Source organism: Oncorhynchus kisutch, linkage group LG15 (assembly GCF_002021735.2).
Source record: "Oncorhynchus kisutch isolate 150728-3 linkage group LG15, Okis_V2, whole genome shotgun sequence".
Lineage (NCBI taxonomy): Eukaryota > Metazoa > Chordata > Actinopteri > Salmoniformes > Salmonidae > Oncorhynchus > Oncorhynchus kisutch.
In genome coordinates this window covers 73,551,687-73,570,466 of record NC_034188.2, presented here as the reverse complement: position 1 = coordinate 73,570,466, position 18,780 = coordinate 73,551,687, and the positions used below count along the sequence as shown (strand labels likewise).

The 18,780-nt window shown below is 44.2% G+C and overlaps 1 protein-coding gene across 3 annotated transcripts in view; it reads right to left on the bottom strand.

Annotated features, from left to right (window-relative positions):
• The window catches only part of LOC109904879 (chloride channel protein 2-like), a 197,085-nt gene that overhangs the window by 79,508 nt on the left and 98,797 nt on the right, over positions 1-18,780 (bottom strand). For all 3 annotated transcript variants that reach the window (XM_031791067.1, XM_031791069.1, XM_031791068.1), the window contains 4 exons: positions 2,855-2,986; positions 1,872-2,000; positions 1,661-1,794; positions 1,241-1,318 (listed from right to left, as the gene is read on the bottom strand). In XM_031791067.1, coding sequence (XP_031646927.1) covers positions 1,241-1,318; positions 1,661-1,794; positions 1,872-2,000; positions 2,855-2,986 — 473 coding nt within the window. The remainder of the gene's footprint in view (positions 1-1,240; positions 1,319-1,660; positions 1,795-1,871; positions 2,001-2,854; positions 2,987-18,780) is intronic.

Here is an 18,780-nt window from a genome sequence, read left to right as displayed (position 1 = left end):
GAGGGAGGGAGAGGGAGAGAAAGATGTCGATCGGCCTGATTTAGGAGTTCAGAGAAACAAGGAATCTTTTCAATACATAGCTAAACTACAGTACAGTTCTGTCTTAAGGGAGAGATGAGCCTGTTCAGTGAATTACTATGGCATCTCAACCATAGTGGAGTTGGTTTGACTGCATGATCAGTGGCTACAGTAGATGATAGATATAGTGATAAGATGTACTGTGGTGGTACTGTGGTTTAAATGTGATGTGCATAAGGGAGAGTACTGGGAAAAAGTTAGGCTATGGAAGTGAAATATCAGAGGCAAGTATAGTGTTGAAAGAAGAACGCAACGGATTAATAAAGCGAAGCCAGTTCAGAACGGGAATCCAAGTGCCCGCCTCAGTTGACGCATCAGCTGAGATTGCACCAATTAGATGCCAGTAACAATCACGCCTGCCTTATTTGGAGGTCTATTTAGCTGACCGGTTCTGCTCATATATCTTGCTGCTACTGCTAGTATGCATTTGCTTATAGTGATAAGATGTAATGTGGTTTAAATGTGATGATAAATGTAGCAGATTAGTTTTGTGACTACTATATACTTTGTTTGTTCCTATGCTAGCTTCAAGCAGAGCCTGTGCTCTCGGTTAACACACCCCATCACAGCCAATTATTGTCCCCAGCACAAGGTTCACCTGTGTAATGAGGATGGTGTTTAATCAGCATCTGTCAGGTGGATTGATTATCTTGGCAAAGGAAAAATGCTCACTAACACATTTACATTTGAGTCATTTAGCAGAACTCTTATCCAGAGCTGCTTATAGTAGTGAGTGCATACATTTATATTTTTTTCTCAATTTTAGACATTTATCAGAACTCTTTCCTAGAGCGAACTACAGTAGTAAGTGCATACTTTTTCATTTATTCGTACTAATAGCGATGTAAACAAATTTGTGCACAAAATGTGAGAGAAATACGCTTTTTGTGCATATAGAACATTTCTGGGATATTTCATTTCAGCTCATGAAACATGGGACCAACGCTTTACATGTTGCGTTTATATTTTTGTTCAGTGTATATTGACACTGCTTGGGCATTGAGCTACCCTGAAGGAGCAGAGCCTATATCGACAAGACTTGCATTATTCATTTCGCAATAAATGGTTCAACATATTTCTGCGTGGTGTTTCCTTCTGAAAGATCATATTGATAACAATGTGGTAACTTGTGTGTGTGTGTACTTGTCCAGTTGTGGTTTACCTCATAGATTCCACCAAACAGAGACATGAACTTGCTGAGGAGTGCTGCACACAGACTGGCAATGTGAACAAACGGACCCTAGAGAGGGAGAGAGAATGTCTTGTGAATGATTTCCTAAAATACTTGGTCCACGTGTCACCACAACCCCACGCCAGCGCCAGTCTCTGTGTTTCACTGTGATAACCCCTTGTCCTATGAATCACAGATATATTGATTGATTTTAGGAGCCTTCAAGCCAGATTGCATCTGCTGGCTGTCAAATGTAGTGTGTGTCTGCATAACTAGTTGAACAGACTGTACTGTACTGGCAGCAACATGTGACACACTCATACAAGCCTGACTGTGAGAACAGCGTATGTGTGTGTACGCGTCAGAGGTGTGTGTGTAGTGAGAATAATTTGTACTGAGTGTGTCTGTTACCTCCTTTCCCAGAGGCATGCCACTGCCCAGGGCACAGGTGAGGCCGATCACTTTGGCCACAAAGGTTTTAAAGGTGAGGTATTCTTTCAGCACTACACCCCTCAGAATGGTCTTCATCTCTGGGATACCTGAACCTAGAGGGGGAGAGGGGGTTATGGTGCTATGGTGCAGTCAGTATGTGTGTGTGTGTGTGTGTGTGTGTGTGTCTTACCTACGGCCTGTGGGGCCAGTATCTGTGTGAAGCCAGCTGAGAAGGTGATGAGCACCACAGGGTAGGTGACCCAGGCCAGGTATTGGAGAAACACATTACTCTCCAGGCCTCCGTACATCCACTTCTGTGCTGTGGACACACACAGTCCAATATCAACTTGGTGTCAATCATAAAGTAAAAGTACATCCAATATATAAATTGTGAAAACATATATAAATCATGAGAATCGCAATACCTATCGGCACCTAAATATCGTGATAATATTGTATCGTGAGGTTCCTGGCAAATCCCAACCCTACTCATGAGTACAGCATTAGAACCCGCAGGACTCTTCTCCTAAAAATGACTTCATTATAGGGAGAGATCAAAATGTGTATGTGCCTGTGTGGAGAAAGAGGGGATGGGCGGCTTGCTTCTAGATGACTCACTCTTCTCCCCTCTCTACTTTCTCCACATGCAGTCTACCATCTGACACACACACACACCACAGCAATGTGTGTAAATGTGTGTTTGACTGAAGATAAAGCACATTGACACCCACACACCTTCTGAACACCCAGCATACATGCTACCAGCACACAAACACAGTTTCACGCTGCAAAAATTTAACTAAACCACATTTAAGCTAATCGTACACACACACATGCGCACACACAGTTTCATGGCGCAAAGATGACATTAAACCAGATTTAAGCTAATCATACACACAAACACACACCTGCATGCAGCTCAGGAGGACAGTAATCTGCACTGCAGCTCACTATGAACACACACACCCTGGTTGGAGGGATGTACGTGAGTAAACCACAGTGTCTGAGATTATCTGGTGTGTGGCATGTCTTCTTTAGCTGCATGCAGGAGAGATGTCAGATGAAAAGATTCAGCCAAAGGAACGGAGTGTACAGCTGACCAAAGTCGTCATTAGACCAAGTCTACCTCACCTTCCCTCCCCAACTCCCTCCCTTCAACTCCCTCCTCCTTACCTTGTAGACAGATGGCGATAGCGAAGTCAACCACCCAGCTGACCAGAGCCATGAGTAGACCGAGGAGGATGAGGAAGATCCAGTCTTCACCAACACGAGAGATGAGGAACTTCTGACAGCGCAACGTACAGACTGGAGGGAAGAGAGATACAGGTGCACACAGTTAGACAACAACAACACTGTTACTACTAAAGTACTGGTCAGTCAAGTCAGTCAGAACTACAAAACAAACCAACCAACACATCTTACAGACTGAGGAGAGAAGTTTAGCATTGTTAAAACTACATTACCCACCTTGGAGTCAGTACTACACATACCCACCATACAATGTAAACCCCTGCAACCACAACTGCCCATTTGTTGATGTCAACTTTTGCACAGACACCTCTAGTATAATTTTAAATGGGGCTGTTTTTATATTCACAGAGTTTACTCCAATCCTCTCCTCTTTCTACCCCCACCCCCTACCCCTCACACACATACTGTACTGCCTCCTCTACCAGTTCCTCCCCTATTTTCCTCCGCTCTCTCCCTCTCTCCTGACCTCATTACTCCTCTCAGAGTGAAGAGGTCTAGCAGCAGGGGCACCTCTAGTCCTCAACTTTAACGACTGTGTCACATCAGGCACTCCACACTGTCCTAACACTAGTACTGCTCTGCTCCCCTCTCATCTAATTCTGTCTCCTCTCATCTCACTAATGTACTAAACCACACTAATGCTACTTTACCACACTACAAGATTATGTCAGAGGAAATGGAGAATAAACAAAGGTATGAAATAAAATCTTCTTTCAGTATCCCCCTCTTCCTCTCTCTTCCTGCCTTTCTTTCCCTTCTCATCTAAAATAGTATTGCTCTCCCCATCTCTGTCTCTCCTCCATCATGTATAGTACAGCCTGTGTGTACTATTATATAGGGGAACAGATTGTCATGAGGCAGGAATGGTGACAGAGCATTAGTACAGCCTGTGTGTACTATTATATAGGGGAACAGATTGTCATGATGCAGGAATGGTGATACCCTGTGTGTACTATTATATAGGGAAATAGATTGTCCTGAGGCAGGAATGGTGATACCCTGTGTGTACTATTATATAGGGAAATAGATTGTCCTGAGGCAGGAATGGTGATACCCTGTGTGTACTATCATATAGGGAAATAGATTGTCCTGAGGCAGGAATGGTGACAGAGCATTAGTACAGCCTGTGTGTACTATCATATAGGGGAACAGATTGTCATGAGGCAGGAATGGTGATACCCTGTGTGTACTATCATATAGGGGAACAGATTGTCATGAGGCAGGAATGGTGACAGAGCATTAGTACAGCCTGTGTGTACTATCATATAGGGGAACAGATTGTCATGAGGCAGGAATGGTGACAGAGCATTAGTACAGCCTGTGTGTACTATCATATAGGGGAACAGATTGTCATGAGGCAGGAATGGTGACAGAGCATTAGTACAGCCTGTGTGTACTATCATATAGGGGAACAGATTGTCATGAGGCAGGAATGGTGACAGAGCATTAGTACAGCCTGTGTGTACTATCATATAGGGAAATAGATTGTCCTGAGGCAGGAATGGTGATACCCTGTGTGTACTATCACATAGGGAAATAGATTGTCCTGAGGCAGGAATGGTGATACCCTGTGTGTACTATCATATAGGGAAATAGATTGTCCTGAGGCAGGAATGGTGACAGAGCATTAGTACAGCCTGTGTGTACTATCATATAGGGAAATAGATTGTCCTGAGGCAGGAATGGTGACAGAGCATTAGTACAGCCTGTGTGTACTATCATATAGGGAAATAGATTGTCCTGAGGCAGGAATGGTGACAGAGCATTAGTACAGCCTGTGTGTACTATCATATAGGGAAATAGATTGTCCTGAGGCAGGAATGGTGATACCCTGTGTGTACTATCATATAGGGAAATAGATTGTCCTGAGGCAGGAATGGTGACAGAGCATTAGTACAGCCTGTGTATACTATCATATAGGGGAACAGATTGTCATGAGGCAGGAATGGTGACAGAGCATTAGTACAGCCTGTGTGTACTATCATATAGGGGAACAGATTGTCATGAGGCAGGAATGGTGACAGAGCATTAGTACAGCCTGTGTGTACTATCATATAGGGGAACAGATTGTCATGAGGCAGGAATGGTGATACCCTGTGTGTACTATCATATAGGGGAATAGATTGTCCTGAGGCAGGAATGGTGATACCCTGTGTGTACTATCATATAGGGAAATAGATTGTCCTGAGGCAGGAATGGTGATACCCTGTGTGTACTATCATATAGGGAAATAGATTGTCCTGAGGCAGGAATGGTGATACCCTGTGTGTACTATCATATAGGGGAATAGATTGTCCTGAGGCAGGAATGGTGATACCCTGTGTGTACTATCATATAGGGGAATAGATTGTCCTGAGGCAGGAATGGTGATACCCTGTGTGTACTATCATATAGGGGAATAGATTGTCCTGAGGCAGGAATGGCGACAGAGCAACATGCATGTTTTTAGTACTCTAGGCTACGCACAAACTCTCCAATCAACACCCTCAATGTCTGTCTAACACACACAATGCTTATATAAGCAGTGTAAAACACTGTGTGTGTGTTGCATCATCTCACCCACAGCCCAGCTGTGTTCTAAGAGCCCCTTCTGTTCTCTAGTCAGCATCCAGAGCAATTAGGGTTAAGTGCCTTGCTCAAGGGAACATCGACAGATGTTTCCTCTAGTCAGCTCGGGATTCAAACCAGCGACATTTCGGTTTCTGTCCCAATGCTCTTAACCGCTAGGCTACCTGCCTCTGTCTGTGAGAGCATGTACATGCAAACATATACAGGTACATATAAAAGTGTGTGTTTCAACCAGCAGCAGGTGTAATCTTATCTGGTCTCTGAGCAGTAATGTGGTTAGCTCTGTCTGTGCTGCTATGGCTCACTGGTTTTCCTTGGGTACACAGTACACACATTAAAAAGCTTACCAGCGTCATTCTTTACGGAAGGCAATAACCTGCATGCCATTCCCCTCCATCCCTATCATCTCTTCTCTTCAGTTTCTTATTCACCCCATCCTGTCTTCCACCCTTCCTTCCTTACCATCTCTCTTTCTCATCACTCTTCAACCCACGGCTTTAACTTCTTTCATTACTCTTATCCTTCTTTTTCCTTTTCTACCTTCTATCTCTTCTCTTTGTATTGGCCTCTCCTTACTGGAACTTTCTTTGCTTTCTCTCTCTTTCCACTTTTATTTTCCTTTTCTTCCTCTGTCCCTAGTTTCTTTGCTCCTCCATCTCCTTCTCCTCTCCTGTCTCTCTTGGACTATCCTTTAGCCTTCTTTTTTACGCTTTCTCTCTCCCTCTCTCTGCCTCTAGCAATAATACCCACATACCTGCTGAGACTAATTTAGGTTGCCTTGGATACAGAATGCGTCCGCTTTCCATGCCAAACTCTAAATGGCTGAGAGAATGAATGAGTGAAGATGAACAAGTGAGAGAAAGGAAACACATAAGAAAGAGAGACAATTAGCTAGGCCTGCTTGGCTATGTGTACGACCACCAGCAAATGGCATTAGGATAGAACAGGACAGAAAACCACACCACTCAGCTCTTTAACTTTTACATATCAACTAGGAGAGAGAGGAAGAGAGGGAGGGAGAAGGAGACAAAAAAAAGTGCACGAGGGAGACGGTGAAGGAAGAAAAAGGGAGAGATTCAGCAGATACGACCCAGCCATGTCCATACTCCTAAACACTGACTCTAGTGTAACCCCTATAAAACACAGTCCTTCCCTCCTTGACTGTAGTGTAACCCCTATAAAACACAGTCCTTCCCTCCTTGACTGTAATCTAACCCCTATAAAACACAGTCCTTCCCTCCTTGACTGTAGTGTAACCCCTATAAAACACAGTCCTTCCCTCCTTGACTGTAGTGTAACCCCTATAAAACACAGTCCTTCCCTCCTTGACTGTAGTGTAACCCCTATAAAACACAGTCCTTCCCTCCTTGATTATAGTGTAACCCCTATAAAACACAGTCCTTCCCTCCTTGACTGTAGTGTAACCCCTATAAAACACAGTCCTTCCCTCCTTGACTGTATACTAACCCCTATAAAACACAGCCCTTCCCTCCTTGACTGTAATCTAACCCCTATAAACCACAACCCTTCCCTCCTTGACTGTAGTGTAACCCCTATAAAACACAACCCTTCCTTCCTTGACTGTATACTAACCCCTATAAAACACAGTCCTTCCCTCCTTGACTGTAGTCTAATCCCTATAAAACACAGTCCTTCCCTCCTTGACTGTATACTAACCCCTATAAAACACAGTCCTTCCCTCCTTGACTGTATACTAACCCCTATAAAACACAACCCTTCCCTCCTTGACTGTAATCTAACCCCTATAAAACACAGCCCTTCCCTCCTTGACTGTATACTAACCCCTATAAAACACAACCCTTCCCTCCTTGACTGTAGTCTAACCCCTATAAACACAGCCCTTCCCTCCTTGACTGTAATCTAACCCCTATAAACCACAACCCTTCCCTCCTTGACTGTATACTAACCCCTATAAAACACAACCTTTCCCTCCTTAACTGTAGTGTAACCCCTATAAAACACAGCCCTTCCCTCCTTAACTGTAGTGTAACCCCTATAAAACACAACCCTTCACTCCTTGACTGTAATCTAACCCCTATAAAACACAACCCTTCCCTCCTTGACTGTAGTGTAACCCCTATAAAACACAGTCCTTCCCTCCTTAACTGTATACTAACCCCTATAAAACACAACCCTTCCCTCCTTGACTGTAATCTAACCCCTATAAAACACAACCCTTCCCTCCTTGACTGTAATCTAACCCCTATAAAACACAACCCTTCCCTCCTTGACTGTAATCTAACCCCTATAAAACACAACCCTTCCCTCCTTGACTGTAATCTAACCCCTATAAAACACAACCCTTCCCTCCTTGACTGTAATCTAACCCCTATAAAACACAACCTTTCCCTCCTTAACTGTAGTGTAACCCCTATAAAACACAACCCTTCCCTCCTTAACTGTATACTAACCCCTATAAAACACAACCCTTCCCTCCTTAACTGTATACTAACCCCTATAAAACACAACCTTTCCCTCCTTGACTGTAGTCTAACCCCTATAAAACACAACCCTTCCCTCCTTGACTGTAGTCTAACCCCTATAAAACACAACCCTTCCCTCCTTGACTGTAATCTAACCCCTATAAAACACAACCCTTCCCTCCTTGACTGTAATCTAACCCCTATAAAACACAACCCTTCCCTCCTTGACTGTAATCTAACCCCTATAAAACACAACCCTTCCCTCCTTAACTGTATACTAACCCCTATAAAACACAACCTTTCACCCCCTGCACCTCACTCTCTCACAGCAACATCTCCCATAGATGGCTTCCTTATACTATTGAGATGTTTAGGGATGGGAGGATGTTTATGTAAATTAGATATAAATGCTGTGGCTGATTCTCGGGTAAACGCCTAGTTGTGTTCCTCCATCACACCACCACCCAGTATATGGGAACGACTTACCAGCTTATGACTTCACATCACACTAAGCATGGTTACATGCACACAATAATACAATTATTGTAGATAGTCAGATTAATATACATTTCCCTAAAAATCCTGTATGCTTACTTCGATTTGGACCTTACACTGATTAAGATAAGCAGAGTAAGGTGTTTACATGACTATTGCAATACTCGGCCTACTGCCATAATCCGTTTAATATTGAATTATTAGAGTGCATGTAAAACGTACTCTATGATACGTCTCATTGCTGGTTAATGGCGTTATGACACAAACTCTCCTTCTCGCTTCGCTGCCTACTTCTATACCCCCTTCTCTAGTGGGGGTTTACGGTCGTAAAGGGAAATGCTATGAAATAACTCCAGCCATGAGGGAGACTGGCATGACAGGATGATAACTGATTAAAACACAAAGGTGAAAACTCCTGTTCTGTTTTAGGGCTCAGTGCAAGACAGGTGGTGATGACATAAGACCTGAAAGCCGGAGCCAACCCCCAGAGCTCTCATTCTGCTCTAAGTGTGTGTGTTTAGGAAAGCGTGTATTAAGAGCAGGTGCAACCAGAGCTTCCCGGGGAGGTCTGAGCTCAGTGTATGTCAGCACCTATAGCCTGAGCCCAGCCATCAGCCAAGCCATTAGTCTGATGGGTGAATGGGTGAGTGAGCCAGGGGAGCTCTGGGGGTTGGAAGAATACCTGAGGGTAAGTCTGTCTGGTCTACTGATGGCTGACACACATTAAATGACACAGATGGATGGTGAGTAGAGGGAGGACTATCACCAGGTGCCACTCATCATGACCAACAGATAAGTCTCTACCTCTAAACTCTGCTCACCAAATCTGCCTCTGTTACATTCCAATTGCCTTCTCTTTCTGAACTCATGTTTTATGTCTTTATTTTCCTCTCTTGTTTGCTTACTGTTTTTTTCTCTAGTTCTTTCTATCTCAGTGCGAGTCAAAGTGGAGAGTTTTGATCCATGGCCAAAATGACACAGACACACACATGCACGCACACGCGCACGCACGCACACACAGAGTTAGATACCACCACAACATAATCTTCAATGAAGACATTATGTTGTCATGGCAACAACCCTTATATCCCCCTTCCTGCTAAGAGGACAGCTGGGACCTGTTCCTCAGGTCTAGGGGTGGAGTTTGTCCTGCTCAGATCTAGGGGAGGAGTTTGTCCTGCTCAGGTCTAGGGGTGGAGTTTGTCCTGCTCAGGTCTAGGGGTGGAGTTTGTCCTGCTCAGATCTAGGGGTGGAGTTTGTCCTTCTCAGATCTAGGGGTGGAGTTTGTCCTGCTCAGATCTAGGACCAAGAGCAACTCCTGACCAGTCTTTGGGATTAGCTACTTGTAAAAACAATATGTTACATAGTACTCGTTACATTTAACAAATGTAACGCGTTACTTTACAATATTACTTTGTGTGGAAAGCATCAAGTTATATTACTAGTTATATTACTTTGCGTTACTGTCATGACAAAACCCCTCAAAATCTCAGTTTGTTTGATACCAAAGATATAAAGTAGCCTAACTCAGGTTTGATCACTTGTTTCTACTTTCGTCTGTGGCACTGCTTTCCTGTGCTAGTCTACAAGTGCTGCGCTATATATGGGCTGCTTAATTAGCAATATTTGGCATTTATTAGGATCTCCATTAGCCGATGCAAAAGCATCAGCTACGCTTCCTGGGGTCCACTTGAAACAATACATTACATAATACTGTAAGGTTCTGTATTTATTTTCTTAGTCAACCTTGTGTTCTTGAATGTAGCCCTGTTTCTTTGTGTTCTTGAACATAGCCCTGTCTTTCATTTTTGTTCATTGATTTCTCCCAGAAGCAATTCTCCATCCCAGTATTGATAACAGTGAAGGGGGTTACTAAGTATGTAGAGGGCTTGATAGATTTGGGAGAAGCAGGTAATTTTATCGATCACCAGCTAGTACAAGAGCTTGACATTGATCTAACACCTGTCACCACTCCCTTAAGGATTAACACCCTGGACGGGCAGCCATTGGGATAGGTTTTGGTGTGGAAGACTCCAGATTGGTTTTGGTGTGGAAGACTCCATTCAACTTATGGAACTCCCCAAACAGCCACTCATCCTCGGACACACCTGGCTTTGTAGTCACGACCTTGCCATCTCGTGGCGACAAGGTGAACTACTGTCCTGGTCTTCTACCTGCTTCACCAGTTGTCTCAGCCTTCCCTGTAGAGCCACCATCATTGAGGACTCTGCCTCTGCAGTGCCACCCATCATGCCATCTGAATACGCCCAGTGCAGCAATGTCTTTAGCAAAAATCAAGGCCTCCACTCTGCCACCACGTCGCCCAGGGGACTATGCTTACCCCCTATCTATCCTGGAAAATGAGGCAATGGAGAAGTACATTGATTAAACACTCAAACGGTTTCATTCGTCCTTCTTCTTGCCTGGCTGTGTAAGGCTTCTTCGTTGGAAAAAAGGACGGTAGTCTCCATCCATGTATTGATTACCATTCCCTGAATGACGTCACGGCCAAGAACCGTATTCCTCTGATCCCAGCGACCCTTGAACAAGTGGGCCACTCCAACATCTTTTTCAAAACTCGAAGTGCATATAACCTTGTCCGTATACGTGAAGGCGACAAATGGAAGACGGCCTTTATCACCGCACGAGGGCACTACGAATACCCGGTCATGCCCTACGGCCTTAGTAACGCCCCCGCCGTCTTCCAATCCTTTATGAACAAGGTTTTCCAGGATATCCAACTGCTTTCTCATCGTCTACATTGATTACATCCGGATTTACTTCCACTCCCTGATGGAACATATACAGCATGTGCAAAAGGTTATTCAACGACTCCTTGACCATAACCTTTATGTGAAGACTGAAAAGAGCACCTCCTCGGTTTCGTACTGACTCCTGGAGGGTTCAGCATGGATGAGAACCAAGTCACCGCCATCAGTAACTGGCCCAAACCCACCACCGTTAAGGAACTCTGTTTCATTGGGTTCTCCAACTACTATCGCTGGTTCATTCAGAACTTCAGTTTTACTGTCGCTCCCCTCACTGCCCTTACCAGCCAAAAGACCCTGACCCTTCAATGGACTGATACAGCCCTGACTGCTTTCAACAACTTGAAACGCCTCTTCACCTCAGCTCCTGTCCTTCTTCAACCTGATCCGACCCTTCCTTTCACCCTGGAGGTGGATGTCTCCGGTGTAGGAGCCATACTCTCTCAGCGGGTGGGAACACCTCCAAAATTACATCCCTGTGCCTTCTTCTCCGGGAAGTTATCCTCCGCTGAGAGGAATTATGATGTGGGGGACAGAAGTACTTGCCATCAAGCTGGCCCTCAAGGAGTGGCGCCACTGGTTGGAGTGCGCACAACATTCCTTTCTAGTCCTAACAGATCATCGTAATCTGGAATATATCAGAGGTTAAACTTCAGACAAGCCTGCTGGGCTCTTCACACGCTTCCATTTTCATGTTACTCCCTGGAAAGAAAAACGTAAAATCTGATGCTCTCTCCCACCAGTTTGACCTTCCGACCAGTAACTCCTACCCTACACCCATTCTCCCTTCCTCTTGCAATATGGGACCGGTACAGTGGGAGGTTCACCCTGCCATACTTGAAGCCCAATTCATCACAAGGCTCTTACCTCAATTCCATAGAACATTTGTGGGCAGAACTGAAAAAGCATGTGCGAGCAAGGAGGCCTACAAACCTGACTCAGTTACACCAGCTGTCAGGGGAAATGGGCTGAAATTCACCCAACTTATTGTGGGAAGCTTGTGGAAGGCTACCTGAAACGTTTGACCCAAGTTAAACAATTTAAAGGCAATGCTACCAAATACTAATTTAGTGTATGTACACTTCTGACCCACTGGGAATGTGATGAAAGAAATAAAAGCTGAAATAAATCATTCTCTCTACTATTATTCGGACATTTCACATTATTAAAATAATGTGGTGATCCTAACTGACCTAAAACAGGTATTTTTTACTCTGATTAAATGTCATGAATTGTGAAAAACTGAGTGTAAATGTATTTGGCTAAGGTGTATGTAAACTTCAACTGTACCTGCCATCAAAGGAATTATCAAACTTATTATTAAGTGTATTTCATGGACAGAATATTCATGTTTTCTGATGTTAATAAGTTGTACATTTTATGAACATTGTTTCTCAGGCTACATGTTGTTATGGAATATTTTTCATTCTTTTCTGGGTTGCTTGTTTTAAGTGCTGATCTGAGATTGAATCAAATGGAAATGTCACTGACATGTCTATGGTACTGAGTGGGCTGCCCACAGTGGGCTTCGTCCTAAGGCAGACAGTTTCAGTGCAAAAAGTGGAATTATATTATATGTGCATATGATTATTGTAGACAATACCCTTGGAGATAATAGTTAAACGAACATAGGTTAGGTTACTTACATTTCCTGCACTTCTATTTCTCTGGGATATAATACAATTTCCATGTCCTCTGTTGCTTATTATGAAATGGAGGACTGGAGCACTACCAAACCCTGACCGTCAGTCTCTTAAACCATTACAGGATTGGTGTCCCTAAATCGGGACAGTTGTTGCTCAATATGCGAAAATGTGACTAGAATGACGTTATAAACAACAGTCAACTTTCCGGGACATAGACATGTCTTATATGGGCAGAAAGCTTAACTTATTGTTAATCTAACTGCAGTGTCTAATTTACAGTAGCTATTACAGTGAGAGAAAAAAAACATTATATTGTTTGAGGATAGTGCACAACAGCAAAACACTTATCACGGCAACTGGTTTGATACGTTCACCTCTGAAGGTAAATAATGTACTTACTGCTGCCATCTTGTGGAAAACATCTAAATTACACTTAGAATCCTACATCACTGCCTCGCCTTTCTCTTGCATTTCAAAAATGATGGAAAGAAAATAGAAAATTCATTTTTTTTGTAGTAATATCTTTCACCAGATCTAATGTGTTATTCCCCTACATTAATTTCACATTTCCACACACTTTAAAGTGTCCTTGCTTTTGGTCCTGAGCTATAGGCAGTTAGATTTGGGTATGTCATTTTAGGTGGAAATTGAAAAAAAGGGTTTATGTTGATGTAGATAATCCTGGAACCCCTGTGGTTAGAGTGAATCAATCTCTTTTAAAGAGTGTCGGTTGCTTCCATAGCAACTCAAAAGGAGAAATTCCTGTCTTTGCAAAGTTTCTTCAGGAACTCGTTTAGGGCAGCGAGGCGGCTGAAATGTCCGGAATCCCTTCTATCGCCCGGCAGGGCGCCAGAGAGGACTGTTATATTCCCTGCACAAACAAGGGTATTCAAGAGAATGTTGTAGTCCGTCCGTTCCTCAGATTGCCGAAAGCGAACGTCGGTAATCCAAAGTGAGTGACAATGGTGCCAAAATTAGAGTAGTTGACTAGAACTGTGGGCAGGAGGGAGTTGATGTCTTGGACACTGGTGCCTGGGTGACAGTGGACCTTGGTTGTCCCATAGCCCGCAGGCAGGCCAAAATCTCTCACCATCGAGCTGCTGCCCACAGCGATGCTGGTTGTGTTAGAATCCAATGGGGAAGGAAGAGGGGGAACAGAATGGGCCTGCCTCAGGCAGGGGGGAGGAGGTGTGCTTCGACTCATGCCAGCCTGACTGACCGCACATGTAGCAGCGGATGGTGTCGGAATCCTCAGGGAGATGGAGGAAGGCCCAAGACCTTGTTTCTTTTGGTTAGCGACTGGCTGAGCTGTGGAGGGTGCCCCTGGACGGCTGCTGGCTGTTGGTGTACTCCCAGGATCAGAGCAGACTCACAGGGCCGGTATGTCCGCCTCCAGCGGGGCAAAGCAAAGTAGCTGGATCTGGTCTTCTAGGATATATGGAGGCCGACCAGACTGCCTCCCACTCAACCTCCTTCACCTTGCCAGTGTCCAGTCTCCCACTGGCCGCGGAGTTGAGCTTACAATCCGTCCAGTGGCTTGGGGCAGGTCAGTAGTACCCGACTCATCGACCCCTTGGCTGTAGGAGGTATTCAGAACTGACATTCCGTGTGCCTGGGCTGCAACAAAGTACTTAGAAAGCACATCTTGTTTTTCCCACAGCTGAGCTTGCAGCTGGAGAATTTCTTCCCTAAGCTGCTTGATGATGATACATTTGGAACAGACAAAGAATTTATCTTAATTTATCAGTTCCACCTTACAGTTGAAGTCGGACGTTTACATACACCTTAGCCAAATACATTTCAACTCAGTTTTTCACAATTCCTGACATTTATTCCTAGTAAAAATTCCCTGTACCAGGTCATTTAGGATCACCACTTTATTTTAAGAATGTAAAATATCAGAATAATAGTAGATAATAGTAGAGTGATTTATTTCACCTTTCATTTCTTTTGTCACATTCCCAGTTGGTCAGAAGTTTACATACACTCAATTAGTATTTGGTAGTATTTCCTTTAAATTGTTTAACTTGGGTCAAATGTTTCTTGGGTCAAATGTTTCAGGTAGCCTTCCACAAGCTTCCCACAGTACGTTGGGTGAATTTTGGCCCATTCCTTCTGACAGAGCTGGTGTAACTGGGTCAGGTTTGTACGCCTCCTTGCTCGCACATGCTTTTTCAGTTCTGTCCACAAATTTTCTATGGGACTGAGGTCAGGGCTTTGTGATGGCCACTCCAATACCTTCACCTTGTTGTCTTTAAGCCATGTTGCCACAACTTTGGAAGTATGCTTGGGGTCATTGTCCATTTGGAAGAACCATTTGTGACCAAGCTTTAACTTTCCGACTGATGTCTTGAGATGTTGAATTCAATATATCCACATAATTTTCTTTCCTCATGATGCAATCTATTTTGTGAAGTGCACCAGTCCCTCCTGAAGCAAAGCACCCCCACAGCATGATGCTGCCACCCCTGTGCTTCATGGTTGGGATGGTGTTCTTCAGCTTGCAATCCTCCCCCTTTTTCCTCCAAACATAACAATGGTCATTATGGCCAAACAGTTCTATTTTTGTTTCATCAGACCAGAGGACATTTCTCCAAAAAGTACACTCTTAGTCCCCATGTGCAGTTGCAAACCGTAGTCTGGCATTTTTATGGCGGTATTGGAGCAGTGGCTTCTTCCTTGCTGAGTGACCTTTCAGGTTATGTCGATATAGGACTAGTTTTACTGTGGATATAGATACTTTTGTACCTGTTTCCTCCAGCATCTTCACAAGGTCCTTTGCTGTTGTTCTGGGATTGATTTGCACTTTTCGCACCAAAGTACGTTCATCTCTAGGAGACAGAAGGCGTCTCCTTTCTGAGTGGTATGACGGCTGCGTGGTCCCATGGTGTTTATACTTGTGTACTATTGTTTGTACAGATGCACGTGGTACCTTAAGGCATTTGGAAATTGTTCCCAAGGATGAACTAGACTTTTGGAGGTCTATAATTTTTTTTCTGAGGCCTTGGCTGGCTGATTTCTTTTGATTTTCCCATGATGTCAAGCAAAGAGGCACTGAGTTTGAAGGTAGGCCTTGAAATACATCCACAGCTTCACCTCCAATTTACTCAAATGATGTCAATTAGCTTTCTAAAGCCATAACGTCCTTTTCTGGAATTTTCCAAGTCAACTTAGTGTATGTAAACTTCTGACCAACTGGAATTGTGATACAGTGAATTACAAGTTAAATAATCTGTCTGTAAACAATTGTTGGAAAAATTACTTGTCATGCACAAAGTAGATGTCATAACCCGACTTGCCAATACTATAGTTTGTTAACAAGACATTTGTGGAGTGGTTGAAAAATGAGTTTTATTGACTCCAACCTAAGTGTATGTAAACTTCAGACTTTAACTGTATGTTCCTCCTCCTGTGTAGATATCATCTTGCACCTAGCGCATTTGAGCCCAGACGTAGACACAAATACCACTGGTGTTTTGACTCTAGCACTGCTAGCGTTATCTTGATCTGTTAGCATGATGGCTAACCATTAACTGTTTTTTTTTTTGTAGGAATCCGGGACACAACTTGTGGTCCCAGCCTAAAAACTTAACCCCATTGCAGAATCCTTAGCTATCAGAACTTTCTTCTTCTTATTTATGATTTTGGGCTCGGGAGGTGAAGGTCGAGTGTCATCTGAAACATGACCCGCCAAACCGAGCTTCTTAACACCTGCCCACTTAACCTGGAAGCCAGCCACACCAATCGAACTCGGATCTGTAGTGACGCCTCGAGCATTGCTGTGCTGTGCCTAAGACCGCTGCGCCAATCGGGAGGCCCAGCTATCAGAACTTTAAAGATGTTGTTGTTGACATGATTAAAACCTATTTAATGAAAACTAATTCATAAAATGAGTGTAGACAGTACATTGATCTGTTGAATGATCGTTTTATTCAAAATATTTTTCTTGAGCCTCCAGTTCTGATTACAGACCACATGTACCCAGACCCTTAGAGCTGTATAGCGGGCACACTTGCCACTAGAAGGGAAAGTCCTATATGGGCAGAAGCGATAAATGCAAAGATCAGAGGTGTGCCCTTTATACATGCCTATGGACAGCAGCTGTCATGACATTTTTCCAAACAGCCTTTCTCCGCTTGCTTGAGAACTAAATGAAGAAACAAGTCAAGATCGGCTCGTGGAAACACACACCCGGTAGAGATATGATTCTGAAACTAATGCACACGTTGTTTGACAAAGTAACTGTAATAATATTTCCCAATTTGAAAAAGTAACGTGTTACTTTATTACATTATTACTCATAAAATGAATCTGATTATGTAACACGTTACGTAATTAGATTACTTCTATAGCACAGCTTCTGGCCCAGTATGCCACTGTTTGTTTTAAATCACAAAATTGATTATGATGGTAGTGTAGTGATGATGGTTAGTGAGGGCCATGATGATGATGGTTAGTGAGGGCCATGATGATGATGGTTAGTGAGGGCCATGATGATGATGGTTAGTGAGGGCCATGATGATGATGGTTAGTGAGGGCCATGATGATGATGGTTAGTGAGGGCCATGATGATGATGGTTAGTAAGGGCAATAATGATGTTGGGGAGGACGAAAGGATGAACATGATGCTAATCATGATGATGATGATGAGAACAATGATGATGTTTATCACATGCCCTTCCCCTTACAGTAACTAAAACCTCTCACCAGAGGTGACCCATTAAAACAACAGTCAACTCTGACTGTAGAAGGCCAGATGGTGCCATTCATGATCACAATGAGGAATCATTACCATAAGTGGGAAAGTGTGAGTGTGTGTAAGTGATAGAATGTGAGGAGAGAAAGAAAGGTGGAGAGAGAATGTGAGGAGTGAGAGAAAAGAAGAGCGAAAGTTGGAGAGAGGGAGATATGATAGAGCGAGTGATGAGAAAGAGGTGGAGTGATGGAGAAAATAATGGAGTGATAGTGATGAGAAAGAGTGATGGAGAGACAGAAAGAGAGAGAGATGATAGAGAGCCAGGGTAATAATCAATGGTGACACACAGGGGAGCAGTAGGCTGTGATTGCTGCTTCATTTCCTGGCTTACCAAAGGGCAGAAAAACCTGCTGCTTTCTTTCACTCCCTCTCTTTCTCTCTTCCTCCCCTCTTTCTTTCAACCTTTACTGTTCATCTTCCCTTCTCTTTATCATTCTTCCTCTCTCATTCAATTTCTCTCCCTTAGTCCCCTTCTGTGCTCCCCCTCTTTTCGGACTTTATTTTTCCTCACCCAAGCCCTCCCTCTCTCTTTCCCTCTCTTTCTCAAACTACCCCTCTCTCCCTGACCCCCCTCTCCCAAGCCCTCCCTCTCACTTTCCCTCTCTTTCTCAAACTACCCCTCTCTCCCTGACCCCCCTCTCCCAAGCCCTCCCTCTCACTTTCCCTCTCTTTCTCAAACTACCCCTCTCTCCCAAGCCCTCCCTCTCACTTTCCCTCTCTTTCTGAAACTACCCCTCTCTCCCTGACTCCCCTCTCCCAGGTCTTTCCGCTCTCTTTCTGAAACTACCCCTCTCTCCCTGACCCCCCTCTCCCAGGTCTTTCCGCTCTCTTTCTGAAACTACCCCTCTCTCCCTGACCCCCCTCTCCCAGGTCTTTCGGCTCTCTTTCTGAAACTACCCCTCTCTCCCTGACCCCTCTCGCCCAAGCCCTCCCTCTCACTTTCCCTCTCTTTCTCAAACTACCCCTCTCACCCTGACCCCCCTCGCCCAAGTCCTCCCTCTCACTTTCCCTCTCTTTCTGAAACTACCCCTCTCTCCCTGACCCCCCTCGCCCAAGCCCTCCCTCTCACTTTCGCTCTCTTTCTGAAACTACCCCTCTCTCCCTGACCCCCCTTGCCCAAGCCCTCCCTCTCACTTTCGCTCTCTTTCTCAAACTACCCCTTTCTCCCTGA